Source organism: Pagrus pagrus, assembly GCF_965226575.1.
Source record: "Pagrus pagrus genome assembly, chromosome: 4".
NCBI lineage: Eukaryota > Metazoa > Chordata > Actinopteri > Spariformes > Sparidae > Pagrus > Pagrus pagrus.
This window is the reverse complement of record NC_140188.1, coordinates 12,814,706-12,837,123: the sequence shown is the minus strand read 5'-3', so window position 1 is coordinate 12,837,123 and position 22,418 is coordinate 12,814,706. Positions and strand designations below refer to the sequence as shown.

Genomic DNA, 22,418 nt, shown 5'->3' with positions numbered 1-22,418 from the left:
GCTGGAAGAGGACTGAAATAGCCTTTGGCGCAGTATGACTAAGACTTTAATTGCAGAGGGACAGAGATGTGGCCCTCTATTGTGTGTGTGTGTGTGTGTGTGTGTGTGCGTGCATGTGTGCGTGTTTGTGCATGTGTGTTTGCTTGTGTGCAATATGTAGCTGTTTCCTTGTTTATCTTCAATACAATACTGCTCATCATGCATTTGAGAGAAAATTAGTTTCATGATTGTGTCTTCCCCGATTTACCTGTCAGCTGGTTTTGAGCTTGTGTGTGTTTATGTGTGTGCGTGTGTGTGTGTGTGTGTGTGTGTGTGTGTGTGTGTGTGTGTGTGTGTGTGGTGTCTGTTTGCACAATGCGAGAAAACCAAACGTTTTTTCTGTTTGTTTGTATCCTCTTCAGGTGAATTGCTGTTTGGCGACCTCCCTTGTAAACACACTACCACAATCCCTTTACAGTACACATACATTCCTGCTTCCTCTGTCTCTTTTCACACTTTGTCTTCCACAAATAATAAAAAAAAATGTCCGAAGTGATTAGCACCGCAAAAGCGTCTCCTTCTTCCTCCTTACATGTCAACGTCTGTCCTTTTCCCTTTGCCTCTGTTCCTGCGTGAGACTCTCTGCCACCAGATGACTCAAACTGACGCTGCAGGGCAAATGGTAAGTCTGTTGTTGCATTATGTGTGTGTGTGTGTGTGTGTAAAGACAGGGAGGTGCTAACGTTGGGACTTGTGTCTTGGCTGAAGCAAATCCCAAAGGTAAGCAATTATCCCTAATTGCAACCAACATCATGCTAATGGGTCTCAGTTGTTGCGGCTATTTGCCTAAGATGCAATAATGAATCATCAGCTGCATGGAAACTCCACTGGCCGAACATTGCAGAGATACCGGGATTCATCAGTTAATCCATTTTCATGCCGAACCAATAAAATAATATTCAGTTTGCACTTTGGGTTGAAGCTCAATATTACGTTCAGTCCCTCCAGCAGTGTGAGGGAAACTACAGTGGGAAAGTGAATGGGGTTGTCACACACACGTTCACAGTTTCTTTCCCATAGTCACACACTCACTCCACAGTTATCAAGGAGGAAGTGATGCTATCACCTCTTCCTGTTGCCGTTTGGCTTTGTTGATCCTCCTGGTTTGTGAATGTAGAGTATGTATGCATGTGTGCTAATGTGTTTATATGCGAATGTCTCAGAATGACATTTGAATGAAGTTCTCTTTATTGTGCATCGACCTGTCCGTCGACAGAGAAGAATATGAGGATATGAGTCGACTTTACACCTCTGTTTGTTTTTGTTTCTTTTTTTAACCCACAAACAGATAAAACTTAGTATTTATAACTTTATCTAACCATGAAAGAGCGCCATCTACGAATACTACTGTACACGAGTCTCCTGGTCATAAAAGCAGTAAAAAATAGAGCTCAGAACAAAGAGGCTGCAAAACACACACTTCATCTTGCGCCATCATCAGGTCAACATTTAAATTTGTACTTTATGTTCATTTCTGACCAAATATCTGCAAATCTAACATAATTCCCATCAACCTCAGCTACATTCATTGCTAATTAGACAATGTTAGCGTGCTAAAAAGCTAAACTACGATGGTGAGCATGGTGAACATTACACTGCTTAGCATTACACAGTCAGCATGTTATTTCTAAATATATTTTTTTTAATTATTTTTATACTTAAGAATCCAATTTAAAGGTGCAGTGTGAAGGATTCAGGGGGATTTAATTTGAATATAATATTGATAATTATGCTTTCATTAGTGTCAAATCATCTCAATCTAAGAAGATGTGTTTTCATTAGCTTAAACTGAGCCTTTTACGTCTACAGAGGGAGTGGGTCCGTCTCCATGGAGTGTACAGCAGCCCAGAATGGACAAACCAATTCAGTTGGTTGCACGTTGCAACTGCACCCCTAGAATCCACAAAATCCTTCACACTGGACCTTTAAGTAAGTCTGAAAATAGCAACATCTGTGATTTTATCAGAGTAGAAAATCATTTTCATCGTTCAGAAATGTGTGTCAACTGTTTTTGGGGCGTAGGTACTGATCTTCAAGCATGGCCTCTTGAGTTATGGAGATATTTTCTTTAGATTCCACTGAGTCCCATTATCACATTGACTGTCAAAACCCCGCTGTACTCCAGATTGCAAGATCCACAGCAACATAATAAGCTCCACAGGGGCTTGTAGTGATACCACCCTCAGATTCTTAATTCAACCATTCATAAAATACAGTTAATGGGCTGTACTTGTGTTTCTATATCGTACAGCTTCGGAGCAAATGCACGGTTTCTTCTGTTGTTCACAGGAGCAGAGCGGATCAGTGGGTACAGTTTATTGACTTTAGAGGCGGTTAAATACACCAGTGAAGCTGCAGCATTGATCTGTGTGTGAACTAAATGCATAACACCTTGTTTGTCTTCGTGTACTTAATTATTTACGGAGCAGATGGGCTAAAACATACAAAATATTGTAAGTATTAATAATTGATCAAACTTGCATTTGTGATTGAATCTGACAGGTATATATAGGCTTCATGGAGATTGCTCAATCTGAAGGGGAAAATGACACCTCTGAAACACCATATAGTGTAAATTCAAGCATTTGCATGTTTCTCTCACTACAGTCTGTCTGTTTTTGCTCTCTAAATGTGCCCTCTACTGGTTATAATTGTCATTATTATCAGTTAGTTGGGTTAATACTGTAATTCTAAACAATCCTGCTAATCTATCAATAAATCTGAACTAGAACAAAAAGGCGACCATGACAGGTGTGTGAGAATAATGCACCTTGAACTTCTGCCCTCAGGAAGCTAAAACCCCAGCACTGTAAATAAGACATACATCACACATCACCTCCAGCTTTGATCTAATGCCCATTAGTGCGTGTCTCAATGCCACATCTACTGCCACACACGGTGACATCATCATCCTGGGGCAAACAGCCAATGATAATCCACGAGGGGGGAGTCAATCACGGGTCATCACAATAACGTCGGCCAATCGGCACGAGCCAGAAAAGGGCCGTAACCATGGTGATTAGCCTGGGTTCAAATACGTGCAAGTGTGGCAGATGCCCCCTGTGTTGGCTCCATATGCACTTGTGTGCATAGATGGGCCCCGCTGCATTAATCCTACACTGTCTGTGGGTACATGCATGAAGGGGCACAGAGCTGTCATCAGCATGGGACACCGAGGTGAACACACTCACACCACCACACGTGCAATGCAGAGCTTGTTGTCCCACTTTTCCTAACATATGGCTCATGCATTCACAATGAGAGTCATACATGTATCCGACGTGCTTCTCCTGCAGCCCCTGCGTTGTGTTTCCTGTTTGCTACACACTCCTTTTTCAGCCGTCGTAACTCAGAGCGATGGTAATTACAGTCGTTAGCTCTCCTCTGTATTGTTCTCAGAGAGGATGGATGAGGAGACGTGTGGGTGGTGAGAGAAGGGTGAGGGGAGGGGAGGGAGAGGAGGGTGGGGGGGGGTGCAAGGACAGCGAGCAAACAGCACAGCTGAGTAGGAGAAGTACAATGGGCTGTGAGTCAGAGGGAAAAAAAGAGGAGAGAGGAGCGAGAGAAAGAGATAGGTATGCTGAGGAAAAGGTCAGTGTATGGAGGTCTTTTTAAAAAAAAAAAAAAAAATGCCAGAGGATTGAGAGAGCTGAGGGATGCTGCACTTATGTTATCTCTCCGTTTTATTGGAGTTAATGTTCGTATATGGCGAGGTAGGACTGGAACAGGTGACTCATGATGCAAAGAGGAGAGAAGGTGGGGGCTGCTCACCCTTAAACGGCGTACAACTATGAATTTCTCTGCCTGTGTTTGACAGGTAATTGACATTTTAATGCAAAGTCTGCTCCAACAAAACTGTTTCACCTCTTACCTCTCCTGCCTCCCTCGTCATAGCCATCATCGTGATGAGGAATCACTTGACCCCTGCATTCCTGACTCCCGAGACTACACACACAGTTGTTATCCCCATTGTGTGAGTGAATTGTCTGAATTATATGCTACGCTACTTTGCACACCCACCAGCAAAACAGACACCACAGTCATCCAGGCTATTCATACACACGGCTCTGGGTACGTAACCATGCAGAGAGCTGTGTTCTCATTTTTCCAAATGTTTGAGATATCCAACTCTGAGATTTCTACTACCAGTCCAATACAGTTGAGATGAATGGGATTTCATTTGTAGCATTCACAGCACTGGAAAATAACTCTAAAAGGGTAACTCCACCAATTTTAAACAGTAAAGAGGTTGTTTACAGGTCTTGGGGATTAGTACTGCGTATGTGAAAAAAGTAGTGTAAAGTCTTTTGTGGCTCCAGTGGAAGCTGCATGTAATCTGATAAATTATCTCCAGTGATGTCACTCAGTGGCTAAGCTGCATTGTGGGTAATGTAGGTGGTAGGTTTTAAAAAGGAAGAAAGGAAGGAATATGTGGAGTAAAACAGGTGATATCTCTGGTTCTGCTGTATGGACAATCCGATCCATAATACAATAAAATGGCTGGAAATATTCAAATTAAATGACTGTGCTAGAAAAATCTTGCAATACTTGGTTTTAAAACAATTCAGGTCAATTTTATTTACAGATACATCCCCAAATCACAAGTCACATTGCCACAGGGGGTGACACTCTGTCCTTTTCTTTTCATTTCTTGTCTTTTCTTCTTTCTGGTTTAGACGTTTAAAAAGCCTCCCGTGGGAAGGTGTTGTAAATTAACATCTTGCTATAAACACTCAATGCAGTGCATCTAGGACTGCACTAAACTACACTAAACCTTTGATTCAATGAAGGACATAAACCTGTTTACCAGGGCAAAACATGTAAGAACCCTCAGGAAGAGCCACAGCAGGATGGACAGACATGCAATACTTATCCCGTGAACAGAATAAAACCAAAAAAACACGGAATATACAGATAACAATGACAAAATAGCTGATACGAGTAGATTATGAAATACTGTATATGTGAACCGAGTGTTGCCCGAGCCACACGACCTCCTCTCAGGTGACCTGGAAGAGAACAGGCGGCACAAAGATCCAAAGAGGATTTTGAAACCTGATATCTAAAATAAGCTTTCCAAACGTCACACCTGCAGCACAGTGCTGTGGAGACGTCTTTCCAGTGAGGTCTGACACAGTTTAATGCGAATGCACACAAAACACCAGTGAACACTTTGGGTTAAACCTCCGCAGGTTAGGCTACTTAAATACAAAAGAATGGAGACAAAGGCAGTGATCCTTGGCACTTGATATAACAAGATATTCTTTTCTTCCTGAAACGTACACTATATTTAAGCTATGATCCATAAAAAAAGCAAACTGCGTGAGTTTTTCTTTCAATGTTATTGTTTTTTCACTTACAGCAAGGATCTGGATCCCCTGTTTGACTTTGCACTGTTCAAGAAATACATTCCCAACCGCTCAGACCTTTTCTTAGCATTCTCTTTAGGATGAACCTAATGAACTTGGTGACTGTTATCAGTGGAGCAGAGCTTCTTAAAGAGGAAACCAGTCTGCGGGGAACGCTTGACTGCATTTTCATTTAGGATCTATTCATGGCGGGTCAGTGGGGTAGCTGGTTTATAACTGCTATAGACAGCTGGGATGACTCATTAAAAAATAAGCAAGACGACTTAGATGTGTAGATCAGATACCTTTGTGTGACTGAAGTGTGTTTTTGAGTTAGTAGGAGGGATGTAAAGTTTCGCTATGGTATCATTTTCCTCTCTTCTCATTGTCTTTTTCTTCAGAAACATAACTCGACTGGAAAAACTGGTTCATCCGCCTTAAACACTGGGGTTTAACTCCGTATGCTTAATTCTGCTTTCAGAGCAGCTCATCTCTTCAGCAAATGTCTGCTACAATTCAAATCTAATCCGTGGCTGTGGAGTAAACGATGCAATGAAGCCCATATGTCAACAAACAACACCGCCTCTGTTACCTGTTTTATGAGAAATCTACTTTTTATTTCTTAGTGATGGGCTGCGAACTCCAGCAAAACACAAAATCTGCATAAATTTCAGAGCAATCTGATCTTCCCTGTTGATATTAATGGCTTTTCTAGCATCCTCTCTGTTCTGGTCATATTAATCACATCAGTTTTGCGTTCCCTCTGAGGTTGTCCTATTGCTTTCTCTGCTTTCGACTTAGTTTAATTCAACCTAACTTGCCGCTTCAAATTGTTTTGAGGCAGACTTGTTCAGACAAACAAATGCCCGCACAGACGGACAGACAGACAGACAGACAGACAGACAGACAGACAAAGATAATGGCTTATCAGTGTTTGATGTGTGGAAGAAGAAAGGCAGACATCTGGAGAAACTGCATGTAGGCGCTCAGGATGCTCGCTCTGTGGCTGTGACTTTTATTTTGCTTTAATGATCCAGTTGAGAAGATACCAATTATTGCTCTTTAGAATTTGTAACATTTTCCCCCGCCTTGCTTTTTTTCATTGTTTCCATTCCACTGATTCACAAAGACACAGGTTCATAAAGATTCAGGGTCAGAACGTGGTGGAGGTTCACCTCCTCGTTCAACAACTCTTCGTCAGGGCGGATGTTCATTGGCTCAGGGGGCTCACATTTTGGCCTTCCAGTCGGAGGTGAGTGTCTTGTCTGATGGAGGAGGAAGTATCTATTTTTTTTTTTTTTAACCAAACAACACAAGGAAACGTATAGCTCCTTTAAACAATACAACAGGATAGGCTGCTGCACTTCCTCTATAGAACATAATGAGGATTGTCGCACAACACCAGCAGTCACATGAGGTCCGTCCGACAAATACGAGGAGGAAAATTTCGTTGTGGTGGCGAATGATGATAATTATGTTATTTTGAATTTTCTGAATAAGTGAGTTGGTTGCGTAATGTTTCTGTTGATTACATTCATGTTGCTGTGGATTCATGGGAGTTATCTGACAACGCTGCAGGTGATAAACACCAAACAGGAAGAAGGTGGTGTGTACAGTGATTGTATATGTTTTTTAAAAATTCAAAGAATAAAGCAATGATGACACACATGAAATAATGTGTTCCTGCCTGTTTTTTTTAACTTTTATTTTAACTCTTCTTCCACTATACTTCTAAAACTATTTCCACATTGATCAGCTGACCACTATGTGACGATTTGTGTGATCTCTATCTTGGTCTCTGTAAATCACATCTGTATTTTAACACTGTATATACTGTATATGATATAAATTTTATACAACTTTATACTTCTTCTATGTTGTTGTTTGATTTTATACATATTGTGTCTGTGTGTCTAACTCTCTTACTTCTTAAGTCAAATAAACTATTTAAAAACCCTCCTGGATAAGCAAGAAAATTCATTACTGAGCTCATGAAAAGTTGACCTTTTAAAGATATGTGGCTCTCACAGGGGAGAGACGCAACAATTGATGATCTTATAGAATATGATGCATTACTGTACACTGTGAATTTAGTAAAGTAGACTTTAAAGTCAGGAAAACTGATTACCTCAGAAATACTAAGTAAAGTAGACAATTCAATTTAAGCTGTACGAGCTCAAAAGTTTGAACAACTTAAAATTATTAGTCTACTTTACTCATTTTAAGGTAATTGATTTCAGCATTTTTTTTTTACATAAAGTCACTTTGTCAGATGTTACAGTTTAGATCAAACTATACAACAGTATATAAAGTAGTTAGTATTTTCACAGTATGGTTTTAGTACTTTCACACCACTGTATATAACAGTTATTTTGGCAACACCATGCCTGCCTGATGTTCGCTTAGACATTATCTGAATCTTTCTGGTCCCCAGAAATAATGCAACACATTTCATTTGACTTTTATTGCATATCCATGCACATGCATATATGCACTCATATCCCTATAGCCCTAACTACTTTTTAGTAGTGCATTACTTTGTAGAATGATGTGAGTGGGGCTGATTGGTAAACATTACAATTGCGCCCCTTAGCGGTCAAATATGTGAAATACTGGCGCACAAGAGCCAGGAGGTGGGGCACAACCCACACGACAGTGGGACAGGTTATTCCCAATGAGCAGGCCAACCGGTTCCACCCATCATAAAAGTTGGCATCAACTCAGGAGCTCGCGTGTGAGTGATTAGTCATGTGTTATGATTTAGAGGTCGTGTGGATTTAATGAGAAAATGTTTTAGTCACACATTATTTCGCAATCTCCAATTTCCAATGAAGCCTGAATCCACCACAGCCTCGTGTTGCACAACAACAGAGTTTATTGGAGCGGGAGGGACAACTATAAATCCTTCCAGATCATCTATTTGCTGCAAAGTTTTTGGAAGCATCTGCAAGTGACAAAGCAGAACAAACATGTGAAACAAAGGGGATATGCTATGGGAGCTATATGTGAGGAGCTTAAAGGATCAGACAGCAGGGGGGTTATTATAAAGACTGACTAGACATAGCAAGTATGTGTTGAAAGATTTTCTTTTTGTTATTTAGGGTCCACAAAAGAGCTCTGATTACCTGCTTCTGCATTCACTCCCACCAATACACATTTCACTTAAAATGGGCTACTTTGGGTGCTAAGTGGGCTGCAGAAACCCCCAAAACGAGGCTATAACATATGCCGAATTTACAAGAAGGCCCAAATAATTAAGAATCTGTCAGAAACAGAGCTTCATAAAGTCTATAAAGACCCTCTTAACTCAACAACTCAGAAAATTGAGTGATTTTTTAAGGGAGTCTGGGGAATCGTCTCTCCCTCTTCATCTCTTTGCTGTTGTTGACTTTGGCTGATGCAGCTGCTTTGACCTGTAGTATGTCGGTGCTGAAGTTTGCCGTCTGCTGCAGCGCAAATTGTTATAAATTATTGTTTAAAACAATTACATGTTATTCTGAAAAATTTACATTTTAAAAATTTTTTAAATCACTATTTCTCAGTGTTGTGTAGGCCTGTTGCAATTACACCACAAACCACGAGATGGCGCTCAAAAGCAATGGGTCAATCTAGCAGCTCAGTATCAATGTTGTGTTTGTCCACTAAAACTTACTCAACTTTTAAAAACTGACTTTTTTTATTTTTTAGACCTAGCTGGACTGTATGGACTTCCTGTGGGAGCTACATGACATAACATGATAATTTAGGACAATTAAGTACACTGAGACTGATTATTTTTTATTTATTTCATCTTCCAACTTTATTAAACACTAATAGAAAATGAAAACGCGTCCCTCCACTTTGACAACACGGCATTAAATACAGAAGTACTACAGGAGGTGACTTTCAGTGAGCTTCCTCCTCCTCCTCTTCCTCCTCCCCCTCATAGAAACTCCTCACTCACTCCGCAGCGCTTCAGACGCGCTCACCGCCGCGCTTCCACATACTTCACAGTCAATTACTCTGCGGCTCAAGCTTTGGTTTCTCAAACTTCTTCTCGGTCTCGATACCATGCTGGATTAATCCCATCACAAAAAAGGATTGTTTCACGACAGGCGCAGGTACAATGACCGCATTCTGCAGCAGAGCGACTGATTAGAGGTAAGTTGGACCCCAAAAGTTTGATCACTTTGGATTGAGAAACTTTTTCCATCCGCAACTGAATCGGAAACTCTGTTTTATTTCAATTCCTTTGCTGGTGTTGTGCCTGTTTGTGTTGTTGTGATGTTTGTACGGATGGAGTAACAAAGGAGATAAAAACAAACTTTGGTCTCTAAACTCTCTGTTGCTGAGCACCATTGTCTCCCCTGTTGGGATATTACAGTGATTGCTCACAGCTAACAATATCTTGCCAGCTTTGTCTCTGTAATAAGGCCATTTCACCTCAGTGAACATACACAAAAGGCGTGTCACTTGTCTCTGCTGGCTTGGCTTCTGTTTTGTGCAGTTCATCAACTTTTTCACTCATGTGCTTCTCAGATTTAGCTGCCAGTATCTGCACTGAGTCCCTGTTAATGAGTAAACTTTGGGAATTTGGACACTGCTCTGAGCTCTTCGACACTGATTGGTATTCCTCTCCTCTGTTTACCCTTCAGGGGTGAGATAAGTCTTCTGCAGGGCTGCAGTGTTTGCACTGTCACCTGTAGGCTTGGACACAGATAGCGAAGAGGACACAGACACGTTAGCGCCATGGATCTTGGTAACGATGTGGATCTCTCCAACAAAAACATCACACCGTTGTGGAGACGCCGCACAGACAATCATAAAAAAACCCAGGACTCTCACACACCCAAACTGCGACCCGTCAGTTATCACACGAATGGGGTCACGACGACGGACTTTCCTGCGGAGGACAACAAGTCCTCCTTCACCTTGAGCCAACCTGCTGAGAGACTGGTGGTCTCGGGCAAGAACACCGTGGTGCTGAAGCATGTTTTGCACAAACCCTCCAAGAAATCCAGAGTTGTTCGAAGCATCAGCATCGGGCAGTTCTCCAGCGGACTCTTCTCACTGTCCAGATTTAGATCTGAGGACAGCAAATCCGCTTCTCTGGACAATAGAGTGTATAATGGACACTGCGACAGGGAGAAAACCAGTAATGGGGGGACGGTGTGGGCTGAAAAGCGTCTCCAGGACCAGCAGAAACGCATGTCCAGTCCGTTCAGTCTGAACTCGCAGAAAGACCAGATAGCGTTTGGGACGAGTTCACCGTCGTCCGAGGCTATTAACCGATCCTCTCCTGTCCTGCCTCCACGCACTCCTAACAACAACAACTATAACCACCATGAACTGTCCTTCAATTCATCCGCCTCCAGCCCCTCTCCTCCAGCCTGCCGTACCCCCACCCCATCCCACAGCTCCACCTCCAGCATCCCCTCCCTGTCTTCCCTCACCTCCTCAGACCCCCCGACCCCACGCTCTCCCTCGCCAGCGGACAGAGGACAGGCGCTCCTCAGACAGTCCTCATCCTCGCCTGCCTCCTCTCAGGACACCAGTCATGCCTCTTCTTCCTCTTCCCTCTCCTCCACCTCCCCCTCTCCTTTACTTTCCCCAGCTCTCTCACCCCCTCCTTCCATCATTCTCAGCACCAACAGCCCCGCTGCCCGGAAAATGGGCACCCAGCAGCTCATTCCCAAGGGTTTAGCCTCTGGTGTTCGGCAGAACAAGGCGCCTGCCCCTGTGCCACAAGGCCAAGGTATGGCAGGGCTGCTGGGGGTCGATCATTCAAAGAGAGCGTTTAAAGCGCTCAGCATGGTGGAAACTGGGACCTACTTTTCTACGGGAGGGCGCCTCGGTGAGGGGAAGGATGGAGATAATGAGAGCCCGGGGACACTAAGAAGAGGCCTGAGGAGTACGTCCTACAGGAGGGCTGTTGTGAGTGGAGACATGGAGGTCCCAGCGATCGATCCAAAGACCCTTGAATTGCCCCAGATTGTCCTCAAAGTGCTAGACGGGGATACTCCAGACTCACCAGTCAGCCCAGCAAGCCGGGGCAGCACAAGCCTCACGAGCCCTGGAACAGCTAAGCCTGCGAGCCCCGGGACACCCAAATCAGGCAGCCCAAGGATTTCAAAGCCGACTAGCCCTGTGACCGAAAAGCTGATCAGTAATGGGAAAATCAAGGTGGGTAAACTGTTTTGTCCTCAAAAGATAGAGGTGAGTTCAAAGGGTGAGTGTTAGGATCAGGCAACAAAAAACGGTGTTCTCGAAGAAAAAAGGGTTGAAATCTAAACAGATTTTCTTTAAATTAAAAACCATCCAGTCTGGACTTTTAACTTGAGTGTTTAAGGTCTGAATTTTGCTGTTTTGTACATTATGGGCTGAACTTCCTGTTGGACCAGCACTATTAAGCAAGCTTTAGAGAAATGAATGCTAAATTAAATCAATTTTAGTTTTTATTTGCAAAGCCTGTTGCTGAACTCGACAATCGGCGCACATGAACTTTGGCTTTGTGTTCTAATTTTCTTCCTTTGCTGTGGCAGATTGAGATTTCTCAACTCAGTTAATCATAATCCCTTTGATGGGTTTATATTCGATTGTGCACAAAGATTGCTTTGACTTTCCACTATTGGGGGGGGTGGTCCAAAGTCTAAATTGTAAAATCACAACACAGGCTGAGTATTGTGGAACAAACTTAGCAGCAGCAGCAGCTCGGACGGGGCCATACAAGGACACAATTAATGTGCTTGTTGGGAGTCGTGACGTAATGTGACACCATGCCCCACACATACACACTTATACACACAGTGGCTCTGTAATTAGACAGGGGTCAACGAAGGAGGTCACAGATGGGTCATGGACAGGTGACAAAGGTGCATTTAATTTAAAGTTAGTGTGTTTCACTCTGAGTTTGTCCAAGTCGTCACATTTGTGTTGTGTCTCTGTTTCAGAGTCCGGATAAGAGGAAAGTTTTGACCTCTCAGCCGACGTTTGACAGTGAAGGTGAGAAACTAACTCTAACCCATCTGTTCTGCCTTCACCACACTTCTCCCTTCATTTTACTCTACATCTGTTCCTTTTGACTCTCCGTCTCTCTCAAGTGAAACTTTCTGCCCTCCTGTTCACAGAGGAGGAGCTGTACCAGAACTACCAGGAGAAGGCCTTGCATAATGACTCAGACGAGGATGCCGATTCCAGAGAACCCAAACCCGATAACGGCATCGTGGTGCAGTACAGACCCATTCGCACCTCCTGGAGCCAGCTCAGCGTGGTCAGACATAGATCTTACATCCCTCTCGCCCTCTCTACATACTGTATACACTCAGTGCTGTGCCTGTGCAGTCTTGGAATGCTAGTGCTCTGAAGAATGCTGTCATATCCAGTTTGGCCCCAGTCCATACCCATCCTCCCACTGTTTCTACCCCTCGCTCTGTTTATCAGGGAGCACAGGAGCATTTCGTCTAAGACTCGGGTGGGCAGGGAGGCAGACAGTCAGCCAGACCCACAGGAAGTCTTGGAAGCACTGCTGGGCCGAATGCCAGCGTGTTGGCAAACTCCACGCACTCGTCAGACTGCAAATATGCTTAAAATGTTGCCTCGACGGAGAAGTGCGGTGGCTGTGCATTACATAATATAGTTAGGGATTGGAATGGAGGGAGAGAGGCGTACATAGGAAGGGAATGAGCTAATTTAGTTTGCTACTCAGGCATTCCCATCTGTTTGTTTACTCGTTGAGAGGGGAATGTGTGGGAGCAAAAACAGGCGAGGGTACAGATAGAGACAATTAGCTCTGAAATTGCCGTGCAGACAATGATACACACACAGACTCTAATAAAGTGAAATTGGATTCAAAGTAAGTAGAGAACATTGAGTATGCTTCTCAGGTCGTTTCGTAACTGGGCTGATTCGGACAATTTACACGCTGACTTTCTCAGAGTCAGTTCCTCTTCCATCACAGCTGCCTTACAGCTGTGGATCTGCGAGCGTGAATGTGTTTGGCCAGATGTAACCCTGCAGCATTCTTCATTAGCTTTCAGATTTCGTCGGAAGTGCCTGCGTGAGACTGGTGTGATGGGAAATTAGCAAGTTCAAGTAGGAGCCAAGAACCGGATAGACGAGTTGTCTTGTCTTGTCTTCAGCCGAGCTCCTCCCTTCAGTCGCTGTCACTGTGGCACCTCTTGTCATGAAGGGTTTGATGACATGTCAAAACCCAAATTTCAGATTTCCAGGAATCCCCACCTGTGCTTTCAGGAGGTGGAGATGTCCTGGAGCTGCCTCCTCCCGTCGCCTGAAGTTTTTGTCGGTTTCGTTTTGATTCAAGCGAGGAAACCATGGATTCAAGTTTCAAACAAACCTTGCTACTGAATAATGATACCTAACTGATAAGGCGGTTACACCCAGCGAAACTACAGAAGGGGATAAAGTTCAGTTGGCATGAGCACACTGAAACCTCACAGCTTTACATAGATAGCTGGTGTTTCTGAGTGTTGAACGTTTGGCAGAAGGTAAAGTAAGCGAGAGAAATAATAAAGCGGATGTCGGTGTGAAAGTAATAGAAAGAATCACAAGAGATGTTTGGTCTGCTGCTGCTTTGTTTGCTCTCGGTGTTTGTTGAAGGCAGAGAGAAGGAAGGCTCCTCCAGGAGCAGTATCACTTCCTTGTTCCCTCACACCAAAACAGGATGAGAAGCCAGTGGAAGTAAGGAAAGCTGGCCTCTCAGGATCTCTGTGATCTAGTAGACTATGATGTGAATGTGCCCAGGGTCATATTGGTTTGGTGAAACACGAGATGGAGGCATGTTATTTTTATTCAGCCTTACCCTCAGTTTGACAAAGCCACAGGCTGATTAATTCAATAGCACTCCACACCCAGTCCATTCCAGATTGCTTTGTTTCGATCGTATTCAAATAGCTTTTGGACCAAATCTCACCAGCCACATACCAACACGCACTACACTTTACTTTTAACCGCTTACCTATCGGCCAAATTACACTGAACGGCCAATTTAAACTTGAAAGATGCAACAAATTCCCTGTTTCTACATTCACTCTGTGCCCTTGAAGATCTTTCTTTTTCCATTTTCTACAACAACCTCATTGGCTTTCTATCCAGTGTGGTATGCAAAGTGCTCCTTTCTTTGTGTGTGAGGACAACAGTCGCTCACAAACACACACCCATGCTTTAAATGCAAAGAGCCTCGACATAAAAAAAAAAAAAAAAACTCAGAGTAGACCAACCAGACAAAGTGTGACTTTGTGTGTGTTCTTGAAATCTTTTCATGACTTTTTAAATCTTTTTTTTTTTCTTCACAATGTGTGTTTTCGGTTTTAGGTGAAGAAAAGTGGGCTGTCCGAACTGATGAGTCAAGAGGAACGCAAAAGACAAGAGGTGGGAATCACTTCAGCGTTGGGGTGCAACCTGTTATTTTTCATTTCATTATGGATTATTCTGCTGATTATTTTAAGAATTGTTGATTAATCATTTAGTCTATAAAATGTAACCCCAAAACTCTTGATTTAAAATCAGAAGCGACAAAGAAAAGCAGAAAAATCTTTACATTTAAGATGTAACCAGCAAATATTTGACATTTTCGCTTGAAAAGTGACTGAAATGATTAAACATCACAGCTCTACTCTAAAGGAAATGATCCCGTTTTAGGTTACATGCATGCTATATTAAGAGTTACAAAGCACTGTGGGAGTATTGCTGTCCATTACTGGTCTAGACCAATAAAAAAGCCATTAAAGGAGTACAGCTGGGAACATGCATCATGGACTTATATATCTTTAATGCTCATACAATGTAAAGGGGACGAGAAGGACAAATGTTCCAATAAATATCTACCTGAATGTGTCACATACGATTAAGATTGATACAGATGGGTGCATGTGCATGTGCATGGTATTGTTTTTTTAAGTCACCGAGTCACAAATGGCTGTAATAAACTGAATGTTCTTCTGTTCCTCTCTCTTGCCTTTCTTTAGTCCATTTTTGAGGTGATCTCGTCGGAGCACTCTTATCTTCACAGTCTGGAGGTCCTGATCCGCATGTTCAAGGACTCCGCCGAGCTCAGCGAGGCCATGACCAAGACCGAGCACCACCACCTCTTCTCCAACATCGCAGACGTCTGCGAGGCAAGCAAAAAGTAAGTGTGTGGTCATGTTGTCAGATTATTATCGGCTGAATATTGTTGTGTTTTCTGCTTAGTGTTGTTTTTTTTTTTACATGGCGGTTGGTATTTTTAGCCTTCTCGTACACGTTCCAGTAGTCTATCAGTGTTTGTGGTTTGTGTTTTTGGCTAATGAGTCGCATAATGTTCTCATTTAAGAGCACTTAACGGTTGCTAGAAGGCACTCCTTCCATATGAGGTGTGTCTGTAAACACTATTTACTGTATGGTAAATCCGTTCTTTGATGTTCTAGCTGCAGTCAGAGTTGTTTTCAGTGTGTAAGAGATTGTGGTTCGGCGGCGCTGAGCTGTTTTCTGTGTGTATGTGAGGTCACGTGCTGGTAGACAGAAAAACAGAGCCTGGGGAGAGGCAAGGGGCAAATTGGGTGAAAGAACAAAAGAACAATTTAGCATAATTACACTTGAATTACCAACATGTGCATTCGGTTGCTGCTCGAGAGAGCCCAAAAGCAGACTGGATGTGTCGGTTATTTGCCTGTTTTTATAGGTGAGTGTAAGGAAAATACAATGGCTGAAATGTTCTGTTATGAGCCCTCTGAGTTTAGCCGTCCATCATGATTTAGAGTGCATGTGTGCGGACTGTTAAGTCTCATTCATGGCCAGGTAACCGTGAATTTTCCCGTAAACTGATGGAAGCGCTCATGCATAAGAAGCCATGAAAGTTGATACCGATGGAAACTGCAATACCTCGGCAATTACTGTGTTGCACGAGGCTCCATTATTTCTACAAATGGATTTTTTGGAAATGTGTATTTTATTAGGTTTATGTTTTTTGATGCTTTTTTACTCCGGCATCATTTCTCATGTTTTTTTATGATTAGTATTCAGTGTGATCATGGCCTGAAGTGCAGCTATGATATAACTGCTCAGTGTGTGAATATCCTCGGGTCAGTCTTCATTATGATAACGGCCTCAGATGCCGGACTGAGACTGTTCACCGTGGCTGTCCTTCTGTGAAGTTACTGCTGCGGTGATGTCAGTTTACGAGCCTGCTATAGGCAATAAAGACTCCACAATTAGTCCAAAGTTTACAGTCTTTTCACACAAGTATACTGAGGCTACTCTGCCAACGAGTTGTTACTGGGCTTTAAAGGTCCCATATTCTGCTCATTTTTAGGTTTCTACTTTTATTTTGAGTGTCTACTGGAAAATGTTCACATGCTTCAATGTTTCTCTCTCACTGTCCATTGCTGCAGCACCTCTATTCACACCCTGCCTAGACGCAGCGTTTTAGTGCCTGTCTCTTTAAAGGGGGAATCCCTGACAAAGCTTGGTCTGCTCTGATTGGTCAGCTTTCACAGGCCTGAGTAGGCACCGCCCACCTTGTTTCGGCATCATCTCTGCTGGTGTTTTTGCAATGATGGCCTTGCTGGGAGCATGGCCAAGGGCAGTGATGTATAGTTGTGACATCATAACGTTACGTACAGTTGTGATATTTTCACAGCATTTACACACCTAGACCTGATTTACATGGCAATCTCACTTTCAACAATACGGGACCTGTCAGAAACTGTGTTAGTATCACACTGTAAACCTCGGCTACAACCAGTGCAGTGTAACATTTTGATGTCCAATCAGATTATTGTGATGTTCAGCAGCATAGCCAAGTCACATGCAACGAGCAGTCTGGAAAGTTTCTCTGGGCTCCAATTTTCAAGTGTGACCGCTCATCCAGGGGCTTGCTCGAAGCTGTGTAAATAAATCTAAGGGTGAATTGAGGTTAAGCTAGCCTTAATCTCTCTGCTGCCTCGGCTGTAAATTTACTCAGCTGAAAAATGTAAGTGGCCTACTGAGTTTTATTTTATTGTGGCTGTCTTTGGTGTGTGTGTGCATACGTGCAGAGCATTCACTGCCTCCCTTGTGCAACTGTTCGTGACATTTGCTCAAGGATTCCATGTCAGGATCGCAGCCGCCTCCTCACACAGTGAACGATTTCCTCTTAGCATACGGCACATGTACATTTGACTTATCTCCGATATCAGAAAGGAAAACAGGCTTCTACGATTATCACCTCTCGTGAACGGCGTTTGCACATTTATTTACGCCTCATTCCCACTTTTCATGATGTCAGGGTATCTGTAAATTCCTCAAGAGTTCCTTCCTGCGTTCAGACGTGCTGTAGCCCATCTCACGCCTCTCTCTCATTCCCACACACAGGCCACACACATTAATGCTATCCTCTAACCTCCCCAGTGGGCAGAGAGAGACGCTGGGACAAGCAAAAGATTGGCCTGTAGCATGGATTTAACAAGATGTTTTACTCGGGACAGACAGTCAGGCTTTGAGTTTAGTCTCTCAAAGCAAATAGCAGAAACATCCCTCCACCTGTCGGCTCCTGAGCAGCCTGTGTGCGAAAGTTTAAATACAGGTGTTACTGATAGTATTTCACTCGCAGCCTCGGGATATGACGTGTCCTTCTTTACCGCAGCACATTTTATAATTGCAACGACATACTGTAATACAGAGGCAAACTATGAAAGGGAGGCTGGTGGAACTCTTTCATTTTCATTTATAAATCCTGGTTATCAGCCTAACTTTGGGCTTTCCCCTTGTTTTTGTCACTCTGATTTAACTTCACTGCCTTGACCTCTTCCCTCGTGACTACATGCTGTTAGTGGGGTCAGAGAGTTTTGCCCCAGGAGGGAGCGCAGCCTGAACTTGAGCAGCCTTGACCTGCCAGAGCCATGAATACACCTTCAGGACACGGGCCAGAGATCAGGGTAGCATGTGTGTGCTTTCTGTCATCCTGTGTGCTCGCGCCCTTATTAGAAAAAGGGTAAAGTTCAAAGAGTACGAGGTCAGGGATGGCCGCAAGAAGCATTGTTTCCCATAGATAGTCACAACACTGTGTGTGTGGAGTAGGTAGGGATGGGCAGGGGCACCAGAGGTGCTTTTGCAGATGAGCTCAAACTCGGTCCAACCGGTCAAGGCCAGCGTCCTGTGTCTGTGCAACAGCGTCCTGTTTGTCACCTTGGATCGCCCATGCTGCAACACTTCTCCTCTTAAAGCAGGCCATGTGTCGTGCTGTTAAAGCGGCCATCTGGTGGTGCTCAGGAAGAGGAAAAGCCTTTTGTGTTATGCTTAATGGTAGGCTATGTCTATTTTAAGAGGCGCGGAGTTCCTCTTTTGTGATCTTCCAGTGGGTTTAGATGTAAGGTGTTCGGGCTACTTCCTGCCTTCCTGACTTTAGATCTGTCGTTGTCCCCCATGTTTGCAGGATGAGTCATAATTCGATGTGTCTGACTCAAGCTGTTGCCATGTTCGGTATGAATCCCTGACATGCTAACCCTTCTTCATCCTGTGTTCAGGTTCTTTAAGGAACTGGAGGAAAGGCACCAACAGAACATAGTGATCGATGACATCAGCGACATTGTTTGCAAGCACGCTCAGTCTAACTTCGATCCCTACATCACGTACTGCTCCAACGAGGTCTACCAGCAGAGAACCCTGCAGAGGCTGGTGTGAGTGACCGAGCAGACGCACACAAAGATATTGTAACTTTCATGGAGATGATCCAACGAGGAGTTTCCCTCTTTCCTCTCTGAACACCCAATCTCCCTCCGCCCTCTCTTGCAGGTCCAAGAATCCAGCTTTCAAGGAGGTGCTGACCAGGATAGAGGGCCACCCAGACTGCAGGAACCTCCCCATGATCTCCTTCCTCATCCTGCCCATGCAGAGGATCACCCGCCTGCCCCTGCTCATGGATGTGAGTGCATTATTGAAGCTGTACAGTAGCGTGAGCTCTGGAATCACAAGACTTTCACTCTTGCGCAACGGTTTGTTTGTTCGTGCTGCCCTGACTCATCCTACATGGGACGCGTTCTAACCTCAGAGATGTTTGTGCGACCTTACATCAATCCTCAATTATCTTAACTGATTTAACTTCTCCGTCTTCCTTCGAGTGTTTTTATTCTTCTTCGGTTTCATGCTTCCTTTGGCCCCACATTATTCTCCCTCTCTTCCTCTCCCTTGCTCTGCTTTCATCATCCCCTCTCCCGTCTTCTGTCAGTGTCTCCCCGGGGACTCTGGGGTTTATGCTTGTACACTCAGAGGCTTCTGGATCCTGAGAAAGTTTGGTTTCAGATCACTTCTTCCCACAGCTTTCTTCAAGGCATCAATATTTTATCTCGCTTCCGAGTGGACATGGGCTCAGTAAATTGTTCTGGGGTTTTGCACGCAAATGTGTTTTATGTGGGATTTTTACGTTATGTATTACTGATTATCGCCGTGACTCCCTTTTGTTGCAGACAATCTGTCAGAAGACACCCAAAGACTCGGCACAATATGAAGACTGTAAGAGGGCTTTACAAGGAGTCAGCAAGGTGTGTGCAACCAGAAATGACACATACTCTGGATTTTATGTTTTCATAAGTTTCACTGTCATGCTTGTACTGTATATACACGCTATGTCTTAGGAGACTTGCCGCAGACACAGGAGACTAGAACTAGGCTTGGAGCCAATTGCTTCCTAATTTAAGCTGTATTCAATCATCAGAGCATGCAGGTAGTTTAAAATGAATTGATGGATGGTGAAAACAAAAAGGTATCCGTACATTGTGATTAACAGACACTGTGTGTATATGTGTGTGCGCAGGTGGTAAGAAAATGTAATGAAGGAGCTCGCACAATGGAGCGAACAGAGATGATGTATACCATCAACTCTCAGCTGGAGTTCAAGATCAAGGTAAGGACACGGCGTGAGAGAGTAGTTCTATGAAGCAGGTTTTTCTGTGAGTCAATCCCTGATTTGTGCTGATACACACAAGTGACGCAAAACAGCTTTCCAGCCAATGGTTGCTGTTTCCTCTAATCTTTATGCGAAGCTAAGCCAAGGTGCTAATGGTTGTAGTTTCATATTAACAGAGTGGTATTGATTGGCAGAAATACTTTGTTTTTTAAATGTGTGTTTCTTATGTAAGACATTACATTACAGTCATGCGCTGACATGTACGCACATGCAGACACAGCAGTGCAAAGTACACCATCGCCACTCTCTTAGCGAGTAGCTGTACACATAATGGACACAAGGCTTGGCAGGCTCGAGTGTGCCTAAGTACTGTGGGAAATAACTGTTGGCACATTTGGGATCCACAGATGTCTCGCGAACATATTCTCAGTCTGCATAGCCAGCTGTTCACACGCACACACACACACGTTGTGATTTAGCATTTCCTGACAGCACCAACATTGCAGACATTCTGAAATACTTTATTCGGTTCGATTTACTGTCTCACATTATCTTTTTCATCTTCCTCCATCCAGCCTTTCCCGCTCGTCTCCTCCTCCAGGTGGATGGTGAAGAGAGGAGAGCTGACCGCGTTCGTGGAGGAAAACGGCATCTTCCTCAGGCGGACGTCACGGCAGCAGGTCTACTTCTTCCTCTTCAACGACGTCTTCATCGTCACCAGGAAGAAGAGGTGAGATTCTGTGTTTGGCTGAGCTGGTGTTGATGTGTGGCCTTGGCGGGCAGGTTTTGCTCATAACTCACCTGTTCTGACACGTTGAGGGTGAAAGTGTAACCAAGATCCCTCCCAGTGACAACAGCGAGTGTTTAAACCGACTATGACCATGAACCTGAGTGCTGGGCGTGTGATATTGTCTTCTCCAACCTCATGTTTTAACTTGTCCTGCGAAGTGAGCCTGTTCTATGAGCTCCACGCTGGAATACAGTGATTTAAAATACAGGAAAAAACAACAGCCTCACTGTGACCGAGTGAAGTCATTACTGGCACGGTGGAGGGGGATTTAGAAAAGTTAACAGGGATTGACTCCTAACTGTTCTTCCATGCTGCCCCTCTGCTTCATGGGTGTGTTGACTAAGCAGAACAGGTGCAGTTACCTGAACCTGCTGCAACTTGGCATCACAAACCGGAGCCTGTTTTCCTGGAAGTTGTCGAGGTCTCAACATGTCCCGGCGGTGCCGTGAATCATCTGGAGCTCGCGGACCTGCTTATTGTCAGACTGGTTGCGAGTGTGCCTGCTTCCCCTCCTCTGTTTCCTCTAGTGTTAGGCAGAAACTCACGAAGCGAGCCATAAAGAGGGCTTCCTTGAAATGATGTGGTTTTCATTTGTGTAGCGTGGGTGTCTGTCTATTCGCGCCAGAAAAATCCCTTCCCGTCCATCTCGCTCTGTGTGTCTGGAACTGATTTTACCGTCATTCGCTCTGACTCCAGAATCCAAGGAATCATAAAAAAAAGGAGAAACATACCATTTGATATTTTTCTGGGAATCTGATCCGGGACGGGAGACTCCAGCAGGGCCTGGTGTCAGGCCTGAGTTTTGGAAGAGGGATTTGGGAAAGGGTGTGCGCGTTTGAATGGGAGAAGCTGTTATAATATTGGTTTGTGCTGTGGCGAGCGCTGGAGCCCTGCTGTGGCACGTTAGTCGACTGCACTCCATCTGCAGTAATCAAAACAAAAACACACCAGAGGTACGCAAGGCTAGCCAGGCAGCACCAGGTCACCAACCCTCCCAGACGTAATGGCATAATAGCTGTTTCCCCAGTGTGTGGGGGGATAGCTTACAAGCAGCTAACTGCACTTTGCCAAATGCAATAACACTGTGTGCTTGAATCGTTCTTCTTCTCTCATTTTTCATGAGCTTAGATCTCTAGGAACACCGTGACGAACACCAGAAGGAAAGGGTGGAAAGGTCAAAGTCGCAGCACTTACCCAGTAGAAAGAAAACATACATGTGACCTGAGGATGTTTTTGAGTTTTTAAAGGCCAGTATTTCTTACCGTTCAGGAGAAGGGGAGTGCAAACTTGTCATCCTGCGTTAGTTGATTGGGAATCCTAAAAGGTTAGTCAGCTGGTCTGTGGCTGCAGTTCAAAAGCATGTAGCTGTTAATAAATCTAGTATTGT

At 44.0% G+C, this 22,418-nt stretch overlaps 1 protein-coding gene across 1 annotated transcript in view; it reads left to right on the top strand.

The window, feature by feature from the left end:
- Positions 1-9,338: 9,338 nt before the first annotated feature.
- Positions 9,339-22,418, top strand: part of LOC311256556 (rho guanine nucleotide exchange factor 26-like) — a 29,199-nt gene continuing 16,119 nt past the window's right edge. The window contains exons 1-11 of the mRNA XM_084351690.1: positions 9,339-9,527; positions 10,022-11,549; positions 12,317-12,368; positions 12,494-12,636; positions 14,697-14,753; positions 15,350-15,510; positions 18,863-19,015; positions 19,131-19,260; positions 19,802-19,876; positions 20,149-20,238; positions 20,817-20,971. Coding sequence (XP_084207816.1) covers positions 10,116-11,549; positions 12,317-12,368; positions 12,494-12,636; positions 14,697-14,753; positions 15,350-15,510; positions 18,863-19,015; positions 19,131-19,260; positions 19,802-19,876; positions 20,149-20,238; positions 20,817-20,971 — 2,450 coding nt within the window. The 5' untranslated portion in view covers positions 9,339-9,527; positions 10,022-10,115. The remainder of the gene's footprint in view (positions 9,528-10,021; positions 11,550-12,316; positions 12,369-12,493; positions 12,637-14,696; positions 14,754-15,349; positions 15,511-18,862; positions 19,016-19,130; positions 19,261-19,801; positions 19,877-20,148; positions 20,239-20,816; positions 20,972-22,418) is intronic.